The 23,267-nt window shown below is 40.4% G+C and overlaps 1 protein-coding gene and 1 long non-coding RNA gene across 3 annotated transcripts in view; one reads left to right on the forward strand and one right to left on the reverse strand.

Annotated features, from left to right (window-relative positions):
* The window catches only part of LOC309335167, a 157,470-nt gene that overhangs the window by 44,540 nt on the left and 89,663 nt on the right, over positions 1 to 23,267 (reverse strand). The window lies entirely within an intron of this gene.
* The window catches only part of ATAD5 (ATPase family AAA domain containing 5), a 29,053-nt gene continuing 7,956 nt past the window's right edge, over positions 2,171 to 23,267 (forward strand). The window contains exons 1-16 of one of the 2 annotated variants that reach the window (XM_081849499.1): positions 2,171 to 2,466; positions 5,281 to 6,956; positions 7,129 to 7,183; positions 8,105 to 8,263; positions 9,836 to 9,962; positions 11,157 to 11,238; positions 12,493 to 12,674; positions 14,100 to 14,260; positions 14,490 to 14,634; positions 15,414 to 15,659; positions 17,339 to 17,435; positions 18,333 to 18,412; positions 18,689 to 18,834; positions 19,171 to 19,321; positions 20,962 to 21,123; positions 21,991 to 22,103. In XM_081849499.1, the coding sequence (XP_081705625.1) occupies positions 2,404 to 2,466; positions 5,281 to 6,956; positions 7,129 to 7,183; positions 8,105 to 8,263; positions 9,836 to 9,962; positions 11,157 to 11,238; positions 12,493 to 12,674; positions 14,100 to 14,260; positions 14,490 to 14,634; positions 15,414 to 15,659; positions 17,339 to 17,435; positions 18,333 to 18,412; positions 18,689 to 18,834; positions 19,171 to 19,321; positions 20,962 to 21,123; positions 21,991 to 22,103 (3,645 nt within the window). In that variant the 5' untranslated portion in view covers positions 2,171 to 2,403. The remainder of the gene's footprint in view (positions 2,467 to 5,280; positions 6,957 to 7,128; positions 7,184 to 8,104; positions 8,264 to 9,835; positions 9,963 to 11,156; positions 11,239 to 12,492; positions 12,675 to 14,099; positions 14,261 to 14,489; positions 14,635 to 15,413; positions 15,660 to 17,338; positions 17,436 to 18,332; positions 18,413 to 18,688; positions 18,835 to 19,170; positions 19,322 to 20,961; positions 21,124 to 21,990; positions 22,104 to 23,267) is intronic. The other variant, XM_081849500.1, reaches the window with a different exon arrangement.

Consider the following 23,267-nt stretch of genomic DNA (forward strand, 5'->3'; position numbering starts at 1 on the left):
AAAAATAAAGCTGACAAATTCTAGTCTTCATATTCTTTCAGCGCAACTCCATAAACAATTTCCTATTTGTATTTACAGCTTCCAGAGCCTTAGTTTTTTCAAAGTAGTTTAACTGACTGTTTTGGAGCAGTTCGTCGTAGGTTAACTCCAAGCAGCCCTTTTGTCGGCGCCGTGAATAGTTTTGCAAAATTGAGGGGCAGGGCAAAGGAAGACAACTTCCTGACTGGTTTTGTTTTGTTACTATGTTCCGTGTTTTTGTATGTGTGTGTGTGTGTGTGTTTATACTATAAACTGCCCTGTGATCTTTGAATGAAAGGCAATATATAAATTTAATAAATACTAGTAATAACTACAAGACAGTATTGAAGTAGGACTAAAACAGCAACTATTTTTTTTTACGAAAAGGCAACCTCTTATACGAAAAATAACAATAATTTTAAAAGATTCTAAACGAAATGATAGAGGTGAATACAACACAAGAGATAAATATTAAATTATTTTACAGATTAGTTGTTTAAGAGCACAACACGCCCCAAAATAAAAATGACTTGCATTCTGGATTCAGTCTGAAACAGTTATTTTACATTTCAAGATGTGCCACTGAAAAAAACAGGGATCAAAACACATTGGGCAGCTGAACATGATGTTCATCTATAATAGACAGATCATCGCAACTGAAAGTGTTTTTATTTGCAATAGGCTGTCATGCTACTTTGTTGTGGTGTTTAAAAGCTGGTTTACATGCTTGGCAACGAATAGTGTTGTTTAGCTGCAGAAATTGCACCCGCCTTTATTACTGTGTTTAGAAGTTGTTTCATTTCATTGCTGTTTTTTGTATATATGGATATTTTAAGAAAAAAAGTATACTAATGCAACTAGTACCACTATGAATTTTTTTAGCCGTTCTGTTCTGTTATCACCAGTAATGGGGAGAGAAATACCAGCTGCGCACCATACATTTAAAACATACTTAACACACTTTTTAAGGCATGCCATTTCCCATGGGTGTAGCCAGGATTTTTGTTGGGGGGCAGATCACCCCCAAAAGTTGTTGAGCTTTTTTTGGGGAAATCATGGGTTAAAATCCCCCCAAATCTCCCATTAGGGGAGGCAGGCTTTTGTTGTGGGGGCAGGTTTCTCTGGCAGAAGATATAGAAGCATGATTAGTCGCACTAACAGGGTAAAGAACAGCTTCTATCCATGGGCTGTTAGGCTGCTGAATGAAAAGATAACAACAGGGCAACTGACTTTTGGGTTTGGTGTGTGTGTGTCAGTAAACGAGGGGAATTAAGACTAAGAGAGATGAGTGGGGGGGTGCTCATGTAATCTCACAGTATACAAGTTGTACAAGTGACAATAAAGTATTTCAATTTCAATTCAATTCCAATTTCTGCTAGGGGGTGGGTCAGAACCTCCTTTAATTCAAGATTCATGTAGGTAGCCGTGTTGGGCTGATGAAGTTGAAATAAAAAAATAAAAAATAGTCCAGTAGCACCTTAGATACCAACTAAGCTTATACCTAGAACAAACTTAGTTGATCTCTAAGGTGCTACTGGACTATTTTTTAATTTTTTATTTCGCCTCCTTTATTTCAGTATTTTTAATGTTTCTCTATGCTTTTTGAGGATTTAGCTAAGCTACGCCCATGCCATTTCCCCCAGAGAATTGTGGGAACTGCAGTTTTCCCCCAACACAGAACTACAATTCCCAGCACCTTTAATAACACACTTTACAGTTCCCAGGATTTGATTATTATTATTTTGAAAAGTCATTCCTGCATTGCAGGGGGTTGGACTAGATGACCCTTGGGAGGCCCCTTTCCAACTCTACAGTTCTATGTGCGCCGGACGTGCTTTAACTGCACGGTGTAGGACCTGTCAAGGGAGCTCCCGCCGCCGGCGAACTGCAGTTCGAAAAAGCCGCGCGTGCTGCTTTTTCCTTCGAGAGAGGCCAAGTTCTCGCGAGAAAACAGAAAAGCAGGAGGGGGGGCCTGGGGCGCGATTCCACCCCCCCGAGATAAGTCGGGTTCCCTTTACGTTTGGCTGGGAGCAGCTCACGTGACACGGGCGAAGGTTGCGGGGAACGAAGGCGGCTGCGCGCTCCCCTGTCACGTGAGCCCCAGAGGCGCACGCCCCGCCCCCCCGCAGCCGCGGCGCTCGGAATCCCTCCAGCGCGCGCTTTTCTAGTTCTGTCCGATTGTTGTCTGGCGCGCGAATTTCTGACAGGATCTCTCTCTCTCTCTCTCTCTCCGCGTCTTTCCTTGTCCCGGCCGGCCGGCAGGCGGGAGTCCAAAGGCGGCCTCCGTCGAGCGAGCGCCCGCCTCCTTCATGGCTCGGAGGACCTTCCTCCGCTGAGCTGAGAGGCGAGAGAAATCGCCGGCCGTTTGCTGAGGGAAGAAGGCGGATGGTGGGGAGGGTGGCCATGGCCGCCGAAACTGCGGCTGCCTCAACCGACGGCGACGTCCAGGTAAGAGAGAGAGAGAGAGGCCGAAGCTCCTTTTCCCTCTGGCTTCGCGGACTTGGTGCGTGTGCAAGCGAGTGAAATGGGCTTGGGAAAGGGATAGGTGTGAGGCGGCTCCGCCTGTGGGCGAGTTGCAGCTGTCAGAGCCAAGAAGGAGTGCCAACTCGAATAAAATGTGTTTTTTTGGGGGGGGGTAGGTAAGCCCAGCCCCACATGATCGATCATATGACGTGGGTACACGCACACCGTTTGAATGTCAACGGCCGTCAACTTTTGGGGGGGGGGCGGGGGAGGGCTGGTCCGGCTCTCTCAAATATTTTATTTTATTTTATTAGAGGTCCACCCCCCAGGAGTTGGCTCCTGTGGCAGAGGTAAAGGAGTCAGGGGTGCCAACTTTTGGGGCTACTTCGTGCCATGCAAACTGGCTAGATTTTTTTCTTTAATAAAGTTTTTTATTGATACAACAAGAAAAAAGAAGAAAAACACACAAATACCAAATTACACACAAGAATAACCATAGACACATAATTTTCTTAGCAAACAATAACACATTTATTGGTCTTAACACTAAAGACCCAACCTCCCGTCTATTCCATATTTCAAATTCATATTACTGGCTAGATTTTTTTCGTTGTACAGTACTAAGTTGCTCTGGGTTGCCTTGGTCAAGATAAAGCAACTAACAAATGTAATAATAATAATAATAATAATAATAATAATAATAATAATAAATTTCATTTATACCCCGCCCTCCCCAGCCAAGACCGGGCTCAGGGTGGCTAACAACCAATAATAAAAACATGTTGATTAAAATACAATTTAAAAAACAAGATTAAAATACAACATTAAAACATTAGGATGCAGCCTCTTCACAGGAGGAGAAAGGAAAAAGAAAGAGGGGGAGGGAATCAAACTGATTTTAAGCCAAAGGCCAGGTGGAACAACTCTTGTCTTACAGGCCCTGCGGAAAGAAATCAGATTACAAATGTAATAAGTAATAACAATAACTTGAAGAAAATATCTCCTCCCCCATAAGCCTCAGCCCGTGTCATTGATTGCATTGATGCTCAGCACTTTCACACCATTTGGATGGCGATGCTCATCAACTTTTTCGGGGGAAGCAGCCCCCTCAGATATTTATTTATTTATTTATTTGCCCCTAGGAGTTGGCTCTTGTGAAATAATAATAATAATAATAATAATTTATTATTTGTACCCCGCCCATCTGGCTGGGTTTCCCCAGCCACTCTGGGCGGCTTCCATAAAAACCAGAAATACACTAAAATATCACAGATTAAATTGTGAAATCGGTTAACCATCTTATTTTCTTTTTTAAATAGCAGTCTTGATGTTTTTCTATTTACCGGGGTGTGTGCCATCAGGCATGTTTTCACTTCCCACCCCCATGCAAATTCTAAACGTTTGAAACAGATTGGTGGCGCAAGGTTGTCTCTCATAGCCTGATGGGGGAGATCTGTAAAAATACCGCCTTTTACTGTCTCAGTGGGGTCGGTGAGATTTCCATTACAGATTTCTCCTCCATAATTTTATAATAGCCTTGTATTTTATTCAGTGAACTTCCCTGAGATCCTTTGATGAAGGGCAGTAAATAAATTTAATAAATAAATAGAATAAAAATAAACGTGTACGGTACACACAAAGGCAGGCATGAGGGCCTTGGTGAAAAACTTCATTTGTGATGCTGTTGAGGGTGTGTGGCGTTAAACCGGTTTAGCACCACATTTTTCTGTCCCCAAGGAATCTTGGGAATGGTGGTTGTGGGTGAGAGGGCATAGCGGCCTGTCCCAGAGAAAACGTAGCAACCTTGCAAGGGTGCATTATGTGATTGGTTTGTTGCTATATCCCATGTTCTGAAAGGGATCATCTTTCAGAGAAAATATGTGTATTTATTTATTTATTTTTTAAAAAATCCCAAATGTTTTTCGTTAGGGAATATTTTTACAGTCACAATCTAGCTTAACTGTTAAACATCCCACTTGGGCCCTAAAGCTCGGGATGAGGAGCAGTTCCATTTGGCTGACCTATAGTGGGGGTGTTGAGAGTGCAGAAGTACCTGCCAAAGTTCGGGTATATATTTACATTGTCCTTTTTTGTTTTGCAAGCCTGACTCAGTAGTTGAGCTCTAGCCAGAACCTGAGCTTCCCAGGTCTGAGCCCAATTTTGTATTCACGGGCTAAAATAAAAATAATACCTGGGATCTTCAGAACGAACAATAAAGTTCATCTCAGTTTAGAAAGGAGAATGTTTGTTTGCTATTAAATACAGGCAGCCCCTGTTCATACTGGGGTTACATAAAATCACATATAATTGAAACCCATAGAAAAAGCCCGCAAACATCTCATTCCGCCTCCACCCCACTCCTGTTCTGCCCTTTTAATGATATTTCAGTGAAATCTTTATAACATTTTTGTGTCACTTCCAAGGTCACGTACATATTGAACATGCATAAATGAGGGGCTGCTTGTATGTTTTTTAATAATTTGTTATTTCATTCAACCCAGTCTCATAGGTGACAGTCTTCTTTAATAATATGTCCAGCTTAACTGCTTCTGAGGTAGCATACATAGATCATATTTTATTTTTATTTTGCCTTTAACAATTAACATAGCTTTACCTATTAACATGGTGCCCCATATTTCTTTTAAAAAGAAATGTGTGAATACAGTTCTTGTGTAATAAGCATGACAAGCTTTTTAGACAATTTGCGTTCTGAATAACAAATAAGAAATAAACACAAGCAATTTTAATGCTAGCTAAAGCTGTTCATTTATACAAAACCACTCTGCTTTTCCTTTATAGCCATGTAAGAAACGGAAAGAAGATGATCCTTCTATAAAAGCAATTACAAAATATTTTTCACCATTAGGAAAAAATGTTGATAAAGTGTTGTCACCACCGAAGTCCAACAATATAATGGATTATTTTAAAAGAACTTCCCCCACACATGAGAATATTGCTGCACCTGTAACAGAGATGAAAAGTAAAACAGATAGATCATCCTTGGAAAATTCTTCAAAGGCTTTATCAAGGCTCAAGAGGAAAGGAAAGAGATGTAATTTAAATAATAAATTAAAAGATATAAAAAAAATTGGGCATGACCCTGTGATAGAAATTAATAGTGATGATAGTAGAGAAGTTCTCAGTCCGAGAGAAGAAGACTCTAAAAGTAGTTTCAATAGTTACAGTGTTCCTGCATTGGTTGGCCCTACAAACCTGGAAGAAATGTTAAATGATTGTAGTAAACACCGTCTCAGTACTGTTGACGGGAAACATGAAGAAGGAATAAAGAGTAACATAAAAAGATTAAAGAAACGGAAACACAAAGATAAGGTGGACTTGCCTAAACATTTTTCTACTGAAACACAACAAAAAGATAATAGTAGAGAAGTTGATAATAAACAAGGTATATCTATGAGTAAACCAGAAAATGAAAGCATAGAAAATATTATGCATCCTGAGACTAATGCACATGAGACACCACTTTTAAATGATTGCACAGTTACTGTATCATTTGAAGACTTTCTAAAAAGCCAAGGTGAAAATAAAAGCCATCAAATTCCCGAAGCAGAAACAGCAGATAGTCCCACTGCATCCTGTGAAACGGTGAGCTGCCAAGTTGCTCAGCAGCTCCCACTTAAGAAAGTAACTGTCCTTGCACAAATTCATTCTGTGCCTCCTAAATCTCCCTCTTCTAGGAAAATAGCCTCTATCTTTTTAAAGCAAAAAAACAAAGCAGCTAGAAGACAAAGCAGTCCGCCTGCCTCAGAAGAGATGTATGCTGAGCAAATTACACAGAAGCGAAAATCTAATGTGGTGATAGCAGAAGAAGAGTTAGAACTGGCAGTATTAGAAGCTGCAGGTTCCGAGAGCATGAAGTCAAAATGCACTGCAGAAGAAAGATACCAGTTTATGAAAGCTTTTAGACAACCAGCATCTGATATGGTAAAAAATGGATCTAAAAAAGGACCCAGTAAACAGAAGGAAGTAGAAAAATCTTCAAAACAGAAACTGGAAGTGGAAGAATCTGAGGATGTTTCTAATAAAAAACTAGGAAATGAATTATCATCTGATTTTGTTGGTAGTGATTCCCATTGTAATACAGTTAAAAAAGATCGTACCAGAGTAAGAAACAGCAAGCTCAGCAGGAAAAAGATGATACTAAGAGGAGAGGAGAAAGATGTAAATACAAACAAAAGCCTGGACCATTCTGCTGGGGAAACCACTTCAACTGAAGCAGAAAGCAAATTGTCCCCCAAAAAGAATGGATTGAGAAGAAGTCCACGGCAAAAGAAAAGCCAAAGTTCCATAAATATTACACCAGAAAAAGCAAGGTTTTCAGAGACTATTGATGAAAATGCATCAGATCCTATTCCTGTACAGGCTTCTACTCCCCAAACAAAAAAATCCTTTAATAAAAGTGCCTTGTATAAGGCTGTGGTGATTACTGAACCCTTTGATTCAACGAGTCCAATAAGGTAAGCATATTTTTAGAGTGTAAGTAATTTTTGTTTAAGTACCTAAACTTTATCTAGAGACGGTAGCTCTGAACATATGCAGCTTTAGCACTTTGCTGTTTATCCCAAAACAGTATTAAGGAGTGGTTTTTAATAAATATATAATAAGTGGGATTTTTTCCCCCTCATACAGGATGAAATTCACTCGAATTAGTACATCTGAAAGATTTACGCAACAGAGTGTGAAGGTATTGTTTTGAATAAATTTCACTGTAATTTGAATAAGAAGGCCCAATAGAATTAAATATACTAGTGTAAAAAGTTGTTGCACGCCCTTAAATTATGCACAGAATACTTTGAATGATATTATTCTTCCCCCTCAAAAGTAGAATGTAAGCATTGTACTACCTCTAGGTGTTCTTCCAACCTTCTCACTGTATTTAGAGTGTAACACTGAAACCAGTAATTACCATCTTCATTACTTGCAATCTAAATTTGAAAATCAATTTGAAATAAAGATGGCGTTATAGACCTGTTGAAATTAATGGACTTCAAGCACATTGATTTCAGTGGGTGTGTCTATGACTTACATTGCATATCACCTAGGATTTCATGTTCTGGCTTTATGTTTACACAAATGAATGTTGAGTGTGAGGAGGACAAATCTGGAACCTCTTTTGATCTTTGTGCATGTCTAGGTTTCTGAGGGAAATTATTGTATGAAAAGGCCCTTAATATATATCTGGTATACACTTTAATATACTGGCATATACAATATTTCTTTGTTCATTGAAGAACAGTTTAATATAATTATGGAATTATTTAAAAAAATTACAACATGCACAGCTTTTAAATATTTACCTGGATTAATAGATTTAAATATAGCACGTTAGATTGAACAGTGCCTTGGTGAGCAGAAAGGATTTCTGTTCATACAAGGCATGGTGTATGATTTTCCCGGGTTTCCCCCTACCTGCTGCAGCCCCATGTCATTTGCCATGCTATTTTGGAGAGTCCCCCAGCCCCTAGGAGCAGGGGTTTTTTTGTGGGGGTGCTTTAATGAGTAGGAGGAATTGGTGAAGAACATTTCCACCTTTGCATCTTTAGATCCAAGCCACAGTGTGCATTGGCCCTTGGCCCATTAATGATTCCTTTTAATTTTACTGTAGATGAACAGTATATCCAAAGCAAAGAAATTGGTTGAAAAAGCAAAGGCTCTACAGCATAACAGAGCAACGAAGATTACTGAAGAGACATTACCCGTGCCTCTGCGACGCTCTTCTAGACAACAGGCCTTGACTGAAAAGAAAAAGTCACAGAACACAGAAGTAAGTCCATAAACTCTAGCTTACCATATATATGGAATCAGCATTGTTGTTAGAGTTCACTTGCTTTAAGCAACAGTTTGTCTTTGACCTGTTCTCTATTCTGTAGTATAAGGGGTTTGAAATGACTTGTGGTGATATTGTAAACTTGTAGTCGTTGCTATGAATTTGTCTGAAAACAAATTTTTAAAGTATCTGTTCTAGTGATAAAGTAGATGAGTGTAAACCAGGGGTCAACAAACTTTTTCAGAAGGGGGCCGGTCCACTGTCTCTTAGACCTTGTGGGGGGCCAGATCCACCCCCTCCAAAAAGCCCCCCCCCCCGGCCTGGGCGGTGGAGGCAGCCTCTGCGCCACTGCCACTTCCTTCCTGCTTGGCCGCTTCTTCCCTCTCGGCCGCCTCAGTGGAAAGGAAGGGGTGGTGCCCAGAGGCGTCCGTGGTTTCTGATTGTCTGCAGGAGCTTCCTGCAGCCAATCAGAAGCTGTGCTGCATTGTGGAAGTCAGTCTCCACGCGGTGAGGCCTCCACGCCGCGCCTGTTTAGCGCGGGGACTGACTGAGTGGGCAGCAGGGTCTGCAAGGTTCACGGGCCAGATTAATGAGCCCGGTGGGCCGCATCCACCCCACGGGCCTTAGTTTGCCGACCTCTGGTGTAAACGCTGACAGTCTCTTAGATTAATTTTATGAATAACTGAAAATTGTTTGCTCTCACTTTTCAGCCATACTCCAATAAATGCTGATGATCACATTTTAGGTGATAGTGTTCTTGAGTATTTGCTATAATAATATAACATTTCCTTAGGTTATGAAAAGTAAGCAGAAAGTGTATAGTTTCTTCTAACATTTTCAGTGAACGTATAACATGGTTTCTATAAAAAATGAACTTTTTGTTAACTGTACCTATGCAGTGTACTTTCTTGATCTCTCACTAGTTGTGTTCTACACAAGGGAAGATGAGAAAGGGAAAGTGGCTTGTTCACTGTTACCAAGTGAATTTAATGCTGAACTTGAATTGAGCTCAAGTTCCACATCCAGCTGTGCATTAGTTTTTGCATACTACACTGAGTAGATAGAGAGGGTCATTTTTATTTGATGTAATACTGACAGACGTTTGTCTGAAATACAACTGTTCATTTGAAATATAGTAGCAGCCAGTACCATAGAAATATTGGAACCAAATGCAAGTTGCTAGAGCTTATATTGTTACTTAGTATCATGTCTTTTGGTTTGCATTCATTTATATATATATTTTTAAAATGTTGTGCACTACCCTAGAATTTTCTGATATTTTAAATAGAATGAAATAAATGTCTGGCAAACTGTAGCGTATGCACAGAGCTCTATAGAAGCATGTATTTTTGCATTCTCCTCCTTGTCAGGGACTATGCACTGGGGATGTGTGAGTTATCTAACAGTGGCAAGAGCTTTTTCATGCAGGGCTCCATAAGCACAATAAAATTACTTGGGGTGGGTGGGTTGGGTTGTTTTGATTTTGATTATGTATTTTGTGGTTTTATATTTTGATTTTATTCTGTGAACCGCCCTGAGACCTGTAATATTTATCCTGTTTGTGTTCAGGATTCAGTGATTTTTCTGGATTCAAGTCCTGTTTCAGAAAATGTGAACAAACCAAAGAAACTTCGAAACTTGAATGATGTATTGGGGAAGAAGACTGGAAATGTGAAGACAGCTATGAAATCAAATGGTACCAAATGTTACTTACTAACTTTCCAATTTCTAGCCCATACTTCAGTTTTTCATAAAACTGAGATAGGTTACAACGATAAAACAATTCACAATTTAAATAATAGCATTTTAAAGTCATTGTAGCAAAAGCAGGTGGACACTTCTTCAATTTTCAACTCGCTGCATTGTGTTAGCCACTATGTGGGCTGCTATAAAAGCCTGGGGAAAGAGGTACGTCTTCAAGTGGTGTCAAAGGGTAAGCAATATCAGCACCAAGCCTAAGTTAATAGGAAGGGTGTTCTACAGTCAGGGTGCCACCACAAAGAAAGTTCCTAGTCCATGTCACCACACAGTGTCCTTCACTCAACATGAGATGAGTACAGTATTAAGCAACTCTCACAGAGCCAAAATATATTGAAATGTTGGAGATCTGTGATCTCCCATCTCTTTATATGTTTTTTAAAAGCAGCCATGGGAGTTATTTAAATGGGACCATGATGCTAGGGGCAAAGTTTAGCCCTCTCAAGCTGCACTATTTGCCCAATGAATATAGCCTCAGTGGGTGGGGAGGTGCATGTTATGTGCCCCATTGAGGTAATACTATCTGGATTTTGTGTGTTACAGGTATAAATAACCCTGTTGGTTGTATTCTCCTGTTGGGGGGTTTAGTATCAATTTTACATGCATAATGAGAGAAATGCTTATGCAGATAGTCAGAACTTAAAATACAGCTAAAACACGTTTATGAGCAGATGCTAAACAACTAAGTTCACAGGAGTTTTGTGCACTGTTCTGAACTCCACATTTCTAATATTTTTTCGTAAAATTTGTAACATACTTCCTTATACTATAAATCTGAAAATGAAATTGTTTGCTTTTTCTTAAATATATGCTCATTCAGGTAGCTGAATGCTGTTTTGTGGTGACAGATTATTAAGATTTTCACAAACCTAGAGAATATCTGTCCTATGACTGTAACATAGAACCATGGAATTCAGCTAAAATATACATAGTTAATATATCTTCATGGAAATTAAACAGTATACTTTTAAAAGCATTTTTGTAATGATTTAAGAATCTGAGATATAGTGTCCAGTGAATTATTATTGTGGTTAATGTGATGTATATCTGTTCCTTCCATAACTTCACATTGCAGCACAGAGTTAGGGCTGTATTAGTGCCTTGCTAATCTGGCAATATTTTACTTTTAAAGGCAAAGAGAAAGTGTCTTCAGCAATTAGGAAAAAGGTCCAGAAGACTACAGATGCAGCAATTTATGTTTTGGATGAAAGCAGGTCAGTTTGTCACATATATCCTTGTAGTAATTTACAAAGCCCTGAACAACTTAGGTCCAGAGTACCTCAGGGACTGGCCAAACCCTTCTATCCAAGCACCATCATTGTGATCATCTGTAGGAGCATCACTGCTCATTCCCCAAGCTGGTGAGGCTCATTTGACCTCAAGAAACTGAGCCTTTAAGTGTCATTGGCCCAGTATTATGAAACACACTGCCAATAGGCACCTTCTGTTTCAAGTTTTAAATACCTACTAAAAACATTTCTATTTCATCGGGCTTATGTAGGCAATTAAGAATTCCATATTTCCATAATAGCTGATTTCAACTTTTTAATATGTCATTTATGTTATGGTTTTATGTACGATTCTTGTAATCTGCGCTGATACTTTTTATGACTAGAAATGAGCTGTGTGTGTGTGTGTGTGTGTGTGTGTGTTAATGAATGAGATGGAACTGCATAAATCCACACCCATTTTTATAGAACCATGAGCAACATAATGGAATGAATGGACTGTTCCCCTAGAACTGGAGAGACCCAGTTTCCAACCCCTGCTCATCCATGAAGCATACTGGGTGACCCTGGACGCCCCCTTTCTCTCAGCCCAGCTTAATCTTACAGAGGGTGAAATGTGGCGGTGTGTTTCACTGTTTTCATACCTGAGCCCCTTGGAGGAGAAGTGTGTTAGCATTATTAGTACACAAGTGGAAACTTGGTGAAAGGGTTGTCTGGTGCAATGCAACAAGCAAGGATGCAGCATAAAGTGGGTGGCAGGAGACTTTTGACGCTTCTTCTCAGAGCTGCAGGCTCCAGAGAACAGGCAGTAATTGTAGGCAAGTAGTGTTTGCCTACAATCCTGCCAACCTAGCAGTTCGAAAGCACATCAAAGTGCAAGTAGATCAATAGGTACCACTCCAGCGGGAAGGTAAACGGCGTTTCCGTGCACTGCTCTGGTTCGTCAGAAGCGGCTTAGTCATGCTGGCCACATGACCTGGAAGCCGGCCACTAAAGCGAGATGAGTGCCGCAACCCCAGAGTTGGCCACGACTGGACCTAATGGTCTGGGGTCCTTTTACCTTTACCTAGTGTTTCGGAGAAGCTTTCCTCCCATTACTGATCTTACCATTGTAGATTGTGGTAAGCTGCTCATGAATCTTCGGGTTCTCCTGAACAGTTCCAAAGCCTTTGCTGCAAGGAATGCAAAATAATATTAAATACTGAAGCTTATCTGATTTTCGTTGTCACTTACACCTAGTGATCAAGATTCTGAAAATTCTCAAGATGGCAAGCAGTTCAAAGCGAAACGTGAATTTTTAATGAGTGGTTTGCCAGAGTCTTTAAAAAGGCAGATTGCAAAGAAAGCAGCAGCATTGGAAGCATATTCTTCAGTTAATTCCTCTTTTCGAACAGTGGTCCATGTTCAGCAGAAGGACTGTGGTGAGTATTGACCTCCTGAAGTTCTTGCAATGACTGTACATTATTGGAGCTTTTGCCTTCAAATAACGTTTATTGACTTTTTGTTACTACAAGAGACTAACAGATGTTTGGGTGGCATAAATTTGGATGAGTTTCATAAAACTATATTCTGTTTGGGCTTAGGCCAGAAGTGACTACCCAGGCTTGGGGCCCCTGGACCCTCCACTGTCCATCAGCTGTTCAGTAGGAATCAGCTGATAAGGGAAAAGGCTTTGATATTGAGCAGAGTGTGCAATTACAGATTCTTCTTCAACCAGTATACTGTATCTGCTACAAGAAGATCAAAGCAAGAGGGTGAAATGCTTCAGCAAGAGTGGTAGATTGTCTTTCTTTCAAATATGAGAAAAAAACATCCACACACTTTGCTATTGCATGCATGCGTTTTGGGGAGATGCAGTTTTTGAAGTTAGGGACTCTAAATAGCTATAGGGCAGGGCAGGGTTTGTAGCTCAACCGTGAATTGACATTTGTGTTATTTTACAAGGATTGACTCATGTTTACATTTTTGAGCAGTCAGGGCAGGTAAAGGATGTTGGACAGCTTTTTTAAAAAAACCCAAGTTTTACGAAATGTGGAGAAAAGGAAAGATGGAACTTGACTTACTAAGTTATGCCTCTGTCCCCATGAGGAATAGCTTTCTCTGTGTTATGTGACTGTGTGTGCATCTACCACTGGATGCAGGTTCTGACAGCTTATCCTGTTATAATGTGGTTCTCAGCCTAGACACTGTTCACACTCCTAGCTTAGAAGATGATTGCCTCTTACTTTGCAGGAACTTGAAGATGAAAAGAGCAGTGGGAATGGTGACTGCCTCTTTCATAAGGAAGAAGGCAGTGACAAAAACAAGCACGAATTTAGTCCTTCCTCTGCTCTCCTCTGCCCCAACTATAGGCATTAATGCTGTTAAATGTTCTTTTTAATAGTTGGGAGAAATAGCATACGATCAGATAATTTTTTGTGCTTCCCTAGAGATGTATTATATTAGAAGAAGAGTAGCTGTGTAGAAGAGCCATAAGAGATAAAATGTTAAGGACAGCTTGCATAGGAGCAACCTAGATATAAAGATGCACCCATTTTAAGAAGCAGATATTGGTTTTTTAACAGCACATATGGGACTGCAAAGTGCTGACAGTGCATGCCAGGGTAAGTGGATCACTGGTTTTAGTTAAAGGGACCTACCTGTCAAGTTCTTTTAGTTCAAGTATCTGAATTCATCTGAGCCTGAATTCATCCTTTTTGTGCTGCACTGTCTGTAATGCTCTTTGCAAGGAGCCTGGCTACTATCAACAAAGAGTTTTACCAATGGGTGAATATTTTTCTATAATTTATTCCTTGTTACCTATTTCTAAAACCCTGCTTGCTAATTGAGTCTTTATTCTTCCATAGGATGTTTGATGTGGAGGTTGACACCACCCTCATCACCTCTTCTAACTAATCTGAGAGAGGTGAATTCTGAAGTAACTGATATTGCAAAACTCACTTTTCCACTTGGTGAATTTTCTGTGTTAAAAACACAGCCTGACAGTACTGATTCTCCAATTGTTGTGGTTAGTATTTACAAATCTTTATTGCCATGATGGCTTTCAGTTCATCTGTTGTTATGAAAGCTTATCATTTTGTTTTTATTGAACTGACATGTAGCAGCTTAATGTTTTTTAAATCCATAGATCACGTGCTTCCCTGTGTCTGTTAGTGTACTACTAAACTCTGTTTTCTATCTTCAAAAATATTAATTGGGTATAAATATATTGTGTTGTTTTTTTTTTTATTTTATAGTCTTCTGGATGGCGACCAGTTTTTTCTGAAACACAAAGGAATTGTTTGTTGGAGGAGATTCAGTCTTCCAATGCCCAGTTTCCTGTGAAACGGTTTTTTCATTTGCTGTTGAAAAAGCAAGCCGCTTACCAAACTCCTAAACAAGGTTAGCAAGTATATGTAACTGACATGTAAAATTCAGGCATGGGCAGCAAGTAAATTTCTAGCAGCACAATCCTAAGCATGTTTGCTGTTAATTGTTATTACCACTGCAGTCCCTTCCCCTAGAGGTGGCAGACCAATTGGAGGCCTGGATATATTGAAGCATTTTTGCTCAGAAATAAAGCCTGTTTGTTCAATGGAACTTACTCACAGGAAAGTATACACAGGATTTCAGCCTAGGCGACTTAAAAGATCTTTGCTGAAGTCTGTGCATGCATGCAAGCAGAGTCTTTCTTTAAGCAAGTGGAGGGAAAGAAATTGTTGAATTAATAATTTGATTTGGAATACAAAAAAGGGAGGTCCGAGGAGGTCCGAGAAACAAGTACATGAAAAATAAGGAGATGAAAAGATTAATTGTTTTTAACAATTTTTGTTGGATATTTTTTCTTTTTTCTGTTTTTTTCTGTTTTTTATTTTTTGTAATGTAAAAAGCTTAATAAAAATTATTATAAAAAAAAGTAGTGGTAGTGACAGCACCCCCCCACTTCCTCATGGGCGTTGCTGCTCCACAGAGATCTTCAGGTAGTGGGGCCATGTCTTAGAACATGGGGTTGCAGGGCGGAGCTGGAAAAACCCCACACTCTTGTGGAACACAGTAGTTTGCATATTAGCCAACGTGACTAAAGCCTATTTGTCTAGATTAGTTGGTGGTGGCAAGAGTAAGAGGTGCTAGGAATTGTTCACTGGTATGACATGTTGCATGTTTTGTTTTTCTTTGTCTAGCAAAGCAGTGTGAAGCTGTTAGCCCTGGGACAAATGCAGACTCTGACAATCGAAAAGCAACCAAAAGAAAACGAAAAGCTGAAGATCACAAATCCAAAAGAAGGAAACAAATTGGAAAAGCAGAGATTAAATTTCCAGACCAGGTTCCATGTGAAAAACAGACTGGCTTGGAAAACATAATCCCCGTAATAAATTTAGATGAAACAAAAGACTCTGAACTTGGATCAGAAAGTAGTTTTGCTTCTGGTAACTTACACTTTATCCATAATATTTTAGAACATATTAAGCATGGCTGTTGTGATTAAGAACATAGTTCTTATTTAACTAGATGTGGAAGTGAATCCATTCTAAAATGGCTACTCTGAAACGTCCTCAAATTAATACATGTTGTGCTCAAGATGAAAAATTCTTTAAAAAGGTAAAGGACCCCTGGATGGTTAAATCCAGTCAAAAGTGACTAAGGGGTGTGGTGCTCATCTCGCTTTAGGCCGAGGGAGCCAGCGTTTGTCCACAGACAGCTTTCCGGGTCATGGGGCCAGCATGACTAAACTGCTTCTGGTGGAACAGGACACTGTGACGGAAGCTAGAGCACACGGAAACGCTGTTTACCTTCCCACGACAGTGGTACCTGTTTATCTACTTGCACTGGTGTGCTTTTAAACTGCTAGGTTGGCAGGAGCTGGGACGGAGTAATGGGAGCGGGGATTTGAACTGCCGACCTTTCGATCAGCAAGCCCAAGAGGCTCAGTGGATTAGACCATAGCACCAACGGTGTCTTTAAAAATATATTTATATTATAAATATTTATTGCAAAAGCACCATATTTCAATAAACCTGTTTGCATATAATTCACTTTCTCTTGCTCCTGACATAATAAGTGAGTTTATATATTGCAGCTAAATCCTGAATCCTGAATAACCGCTCTGATAAGGGCAGGGGGAAACTATATTTTTCCAATAAGTTGGGATTGACATTCTGACCGCTGTTAACAGAACAGTGACATTTCAAAGTCCACCTTATCAGCGCAGTCCTCTTACGTAATGAAATAATATATTTAACAGGTTCTTCAGAACCTCATAGCCTGTTTTTTTTATGACAATTGTTATATGTATATTTGTGAAGTTACAGTCTATTGATTCACAGAGAACCTTATTGGAGCACAGCCCAGGAGACCTAAAAGGAATTAATGTACTTTAAAAAATAAGCACCATGACTTTACCAGCTGCCTTCTCTATGAGTGAAAAAAATGCTTTTTATGGTCTCTGGAAGCAATTGTTGGGAGCGGGGCACTGGGAGCAGCATACAGGAAGGGGAATCTATAATACACACTTGCTTTTTGCTTCACCATTGGGATCTTTGAGTCTATTCTACTGACTTATGGTACTATTTTATTGTAAGTTAGATTGCTGATTTAAAAATGCAAATTATATATTCAAGAGTGTCTTAACCATTTGCCTTTAGTTTCTTGCAAACATAAAGCTGTAACTTTCAATCCAGTTATTTTCAAATCCACTTATTCTGAAGCCTTCAGGGTTAGTAGCTTGAGCATTTGTCTTTGCGTTTATGTTTGTCAAAGGATCTGATAATCAGTAATACCGATTAATATTCCAGTATCCTGTGCTGTCAATTTGACAGTTACTTCTGTTGAAAATAGTAGAATTCCCTTTCAAGTAATGCATCTGAGACTGAAATGTAAAACATTCTATATAATGTTGTCGGGTGAAGCTACAGGGAGGGTCCCCCCTTAAACCGCTGCAGCTTTGACCTATAAATATTGATCACAATTTATCTCACTGTTTCCATTCTGTAGGCCAGACATTTGGGCTAAAAACATCTTCAGAAAATTAAATAATAAGTCTTAGTTGTTTCTGCTTGGGGTAATTATTAAAATAGGTAATTTCTGTGTTCATATTCATCATCTGCAGATTTTGCAAATGAAGATGTGCTCTGGACAGAAAAATACCAGCCACAGCACTCCAATGAACTTGTAGGAAACGCTGCTGCAGTTCAGAAACTACACAGGTTAGAAACTGTTGAATTTCTTGTATTTTTTTTTAAGTACTTATTGCAGCAACTGGGTTTCCCTCCAGATTTTTGTGATATGTTTTGCTAGTTAAAGGTCATTCTGGTTAACTAGGTGTAACTGCACCGTGTTGACATAGGAGAGTACCAGAGTATGTGGCTTGAGCCAGTCTCTTAACTGGTTAGGAAAACTGACAGTGTTAAGCGTATATCAGCTCAATAGCTGGGATTCTGTTGGGTCCATGTTGGCAGCTTCATGAAGTTCCTAAACGACTTTTATAAACACCTTTCAGTTTTAAAAGCACTGAGGGTTTCACATAAGAACCTCACCCCCTGGTGAAAACAGTCTTTTGTTATGTGCTGTTCCTTCTCCCTACTACCACCCTTTCAGTGTCATTTTAGAACACACCGCACATTTAGAAAGTGGCTTAATTTGCATACTATGCACGCATGACTTCAGCGGCTTCTCCCACTCCCCAGTTTCTCAGCTTGTCCTGCCATCCAGACCAAAAATTGTGGTTTATAACCCACTCTGTCCAACTTATTTATTTTTCAGTATTTTTATCCCACCCTTCAACTAAAGATTGCAGGGCAGGTCACTAGATAATACAGAAAGTCAGCCTTCGCCAACGGGAACATTTTGGAGAGCAGAAACTGGTGAAGAAGACAATTAATAATACCACATATATAACTTAATAATACAGATTCTTTGATGCAGTACTTCATCCGATACGAAATTATCTCTTGTGTCTTTAAGGGAAAGCAAAAATAACAGCTGCCAGTCCTGCTCATGCTAAGCCATAGCTTAGCGTGATATGAGAACCAGTCTTATACGTCCCAGTAAATAGTACAAATGTGCACAAAGACACCAAAATAGTCCTATGTCTTTATTTTTAGGTGGCTATGTGAATGGAAAAAAAGAGCTGACTGTGAAGAAGACAGAACTCAAAAAGAAGCAAAAGGTGGCAGCCAAGATGGTACTTCAGAATCTTTCTTCAATCTGCAAAATAATGAGTTTTATATTAATAAAAATGATTTATTTCACAAACCGAATGAAGGCTTATGAGTGGGATATAAGCTTTAGAATATGTAAGATTGTTTTAAATTTTGTTTCATCTAGGGTTATTGGTTGTTTTTTTTAAAAAATGGAAGTTGGTTTGAGTTTGCTTTTTTTTTTCTTAGAAAGGGAGGCAGAAAAAATATATAAAATAACACAGCCAAATGTGTGTGTTTACTCTGATATACCTTACTAGAATCCTTTGACAATGTGGATTTTAAAGATGAGAAGTCGGACAGCGAGGAAGAGAGTGTTCTATGCAATACAATGCTGCTTATCGGTCCCCCAGGCATCGGGAAGACAGCAGCGGTTTATGCCTGCGCACAGGAGCTTGGCTTCAAGGTTTGTACAGTCATACCTCGGGTTGAATGTGCTTCGGGATGAGCGCGTTCGAGTTGCGCTCCGCGGCAACCCGGAAGTAACAGAGCGTGTTACTTCCGGGTTTCGCCGCTTGCGCATGCGCAGACGCTCAAAATGACTTTATGTGCAGAAGCGGCGAAAAGCAACGCGCGCGCAGACATGCCGTCACTGGTTACATGTGCTTCTAGATCCGAACAGGGCTCCAGAACAGATCCCGTTCGCATCTAGAGGTACCACTGTATTGGGTAGCTACTTACATAACAAATGTGGAACCTGCAAAGTGATTTTAACAAATCTTAATTTATAACATTCTTGCAGATATTTGAAGTTAATGCTTCTTGTCAGCGCAGCGGAAGGCAGATTCTCTCCCAGCTAAAGGAAGCTACTCAGTCTCATCAGGTGGACAAGCAAGGTGTAAATGTTCATAAGCCATGCTTCTTTAACAATTACAGTAGCACTAAATCACCCAGTAAGTAATGAGCTTCTTTGTTTTATCAGTAGAGAAGTGAACAAAATTGGTTGGAACATGAATTAATTTTTCAAGATTTTATGCACCACACCATTTTTAAAAAAAATGAGTTTCAGGGCAGTGTACTGTCACAGTTGCTGACTAAAGGGAATCTATGCTGTAAAATAAATGCCTTAATTTTCATGTAGGCAGAACTCAGGTGTCAGCTTGTCATGGTTGCCATTTATAGAAGTGGTATACGTACATTTTGATGGTATAATACATATTGCTCATTGGAAGGGAGTGAGGTTGACCTCCTCCTACTTCCCCTTCCCTGGCCAATATCCCAAACCTCTGCTGCTGGGCTGCAGTTAATAAGGAGCAGTGCTGAGAGAAAGTCTTGCCCTTGCTTTCCTCATGATGGCTGACTGTTAGCTCCATGCCAAGGGAATGAGGGTGCTTCCTTCTCACAGTTCTGTTCATCAGGGCATCCCCTGTCCCCCCACACCTTGTCCATAGTAGCAGTAGTACCTCCTGGCAGGCACCATGGAAGCACACTTTTTCCAACACCACTGGGCCACATGGGTACTTTAGATTGTTCGTGGCTTTCCAGAGGTAAGGAGAGTGGAGTACACCTTAGTACCACGGCCAAATAATGAGAACTTTTAATATATAAATGGCACTTCAGAATTTCTGGTCATGCTGACCACCTAGTGTTTATGAGTCCAGAGAGCATGCATGGAGTGAAACTTTCGGAATGGTCTTGTGGTAAAGAAGCCACACTAACCTCCCATCAGTTTCCTTCCTCCCTCAGTGAGACCAACCCCAGAGAAACTGGTCCTTGTGCCTTCTGTCTATTTGAAGATTTATGGGGCATGAAAGTAGGACGATAACCTCCTCACCCTCATTTTCTCGGGCAAAGGATGGCAGAGGCTTTAGAGAGGTCCAGCGCCGAGAGCCTTCTGGCGGTTCCCTCATTGCGAGAAGCAAAGCTATAGGGAACCAGGCAGAGGGCCTTCTCGGTAGTGGCGCCCACCCTGTGGAACGCCCTTCCAGCAGATGTCAAAGCAATAAACAACTACCTGACATTCAGAAGACATCTTAAGGCAGCCCTGTTCAGGGAAGTTTTTAACGTGTGATTTTACTGTATTTTTGGTTTTTATGGAAGCCGCCCAGAGTGACTGGGGAAGCCCAGCCAGATGGGCGGGGTATAAATAATAAATTATTATTATTATTAGAGATCACTTCATTTGGAAACTGAAATTGTATTATGAAGATGCATAAGTATTGCAAGACTGATTTTATGTGGAATACCTATATCCTGCTTCATAGCCAGAGAGGCTCTTACAGATTATCAGAATAAAACATCAATCAGTTTTGAGTACAGGGAACAGAAATTGCATGACACCCGTATGCAACCAGGATAATTCAGGCAGTATTTGCAGACCTCGCCCTTGCTCTTTCATGTTCCCCTGAGCGAGGCATTGGGATTGGGCAGCTGAATTTTGCTCATCTGTGATGGAAGCAGTCCGCCCTTGCTGGACATGGCAGCACATCTCACCATAGTCCTGCGAGGAAAGGGTGTGGAGTTCTGCAACTGGATTATGCAAGCCAATGCTTTCTCTTTCAAGTTTAAGACAAAAATGAAATGTATATTTCAGGAAAAAGCTCTCCCAGAAAAGAGAAGTCCCCAAGAAAGTTCCCCGTTTCACCCAGAAAAGTTGGATTAAAGCAAAGCTCGGCATCCAAAACACTAGCAAACTACTTCAAAATTTCTCCTAGGCCTAAGAATGAAGAAGAAAAGGTGCAAGAAAACAACAAAGGTAGGTTTTTAACATCGCATGCGTGTGCTTGATCTTTGGAGATGAGAAACAAAAGATCATAGTGTATTTGTGTAGAAATGAACTCCCAGCATGTGTAATCAGGCATGAAAACTGAGGTATAATCTATGGCAGCCATGTAAATGTAGGGTGGTTGTTCATTCTGCCAACTAAACACCTGTTGATGTGCTATTCCAGGTACAAAAGCAGAACAATGTCCTCTCCGTCACCTCCTTGGTCTTCCTTTTCCTCCGCCGCTTCCCCAACTAACACCCTCAACCTAATTGAGGTGCTGGAAGCCACTGAGTCTTACAAGTTTCTTTATAAAAAAAAACTTTTCCCTCCTTTACAAACAAATATACTTCAGTGTATCTCAGTGGTTCTTCGAGTATGTAGAAATAATTGCCTTATTTTGGAGTTTCGCTTGCAAACAGTTAGAATGGATTTAGAAGCACTGTGTATAGCTTCCATGGTCTAGCCCTGTGTTAGAACAGCACAATGAAGGTCACATGCAGCGCTCCCTGCCTCCTTTCTATCCTTTCAGTACCAGCAGAGAAACAATGAGAGCCATGGGTGCATTCTGTGTTAGTGGCTATGCATTTAAGACCAGACAAGTGATAAATCAAAAGGTTGCTGCTTGGGGAATGATTGCAAATGTTAAAAAATAAAAATGTAGAGAGCATGAGCAAACTCTCGATGTACTGCTTAGATATTACAAATCATTGTAAAATCAGATCTGAGAGGAAAGGCAATCTGAAGATATTTTTATGTATATGTGGCAGACATCACACATGCTTAAGTGATTTTTTTGGCAGCATTGCTGGACCTTTCTTTTCCACTGATACAGATCCTACTATATTATTCATGCAGGATATACAGAACGCTTGCCTAAAGAAAAAGCGCAGATCCAATCTTTAAAAAAGGAAACTGGAGAAGAGGATTCCAGTAAAAAAAGTGCAACTTCTCTTATCCTCTTTGAAGAGGTAAGACATAAATGCAGGTCTTGCTTTCTGAAGAAAAAGTTTCAGCACCATCCAGAATAAAGGAAAGAGGGCCAGAGTTGGCCAGCTATGATGTATCTATCTCCCCCAACTCCCATAATACAACCTTAAAGTAAAGGTAAAGCACCCCTGACAGTAAAGTCCAGTCACAAACGACTCTGGGGTTGCGGTGCTCATCTCGCTTTAGTGGCCGAGGGAGCCAATGTTTGTCCGCAGACAGTTTTTCCGGGTCATGTGGCCAGCATGACTAAGCCGCTTCTGGCGAAACCAGAGCAGTGCACGGAAACGCCGTTTACCTTCCCGCTGGAGCGGTACCTATTTATCTACTTGTACTTTGACGTGCTTTCGAACTGCTAGGTTGGCAGGAGCTGGGACTGAACTCACTCCGTCGCAGGGATTCGAACCGCCGACCCTCCGATCGGCAAGTCCTAGGCTCAGTGATTTACATCACAGCGCCACCCGCGTCCCATACAGCCTTACTATGGGTTAAATCCATTTGCACAATGGGACTTCACATTCCCACCCCTGCAGTCCCCATACCCAACACCTACTTTGTAGGGGCCTCCAAGCTTCCAGAGCAAACGCTGGATGGAGCATGGGGTGCCACAGGGTGGGGAGGGGAGGCAGCGGACAAGAGGAAGAAGAATTACCATTGCATGAGTCACTCTCACACTTTTGCATACAACCTTAGACATTTTATTTTATTTTTATTTTTTTGCCAGCACAGTTTTTGTAGCGGTGCTCAAGTTTATATGGCAGCTCCCACATTCTGTACTGCCTATCAACTATCTTTTGTTTGAAGCTGGATTGTATTAAATTAACCATCCTTAATGTAAACATAGTTTGTCACTCCAGACAAAATGACAACCCATAGTTAAATAAAAAGCAAAAGCTTCTGAGTGTCCCTGCAGGCTGGAGAGCTGGGGAGGAGCTTAAGCTCATTTATGCTAAACACTAGACCATGGTTTAGCTTGATGTCCAAACATTCATACATTTTATTTGTATGCTGCTTTTCCACTAAAGGATCATGCCGAAAGCGGCTTACAACAAAGAGATAGGGATGCATTTTAAACATACACTATAAAACAATTTCATTATAACTTAGCAAAACAATAATGTAACAAGTTCATAATAACATAGCAAAAC

The sequence above is a fragment of the Podarcis erhardii genome, assembly GCF_964252035.2.
Source record: "Podarcis erhardii genome assembly, chromosome: 2".
In the NCBI taxonomy this organism is placed as follows: domain Eukaryota; kingdom Metazoa; phylum Chordata; class Lepidosauria; order Squamata; family Lacertidae; genus Podarcis; species Podarcis erhardii.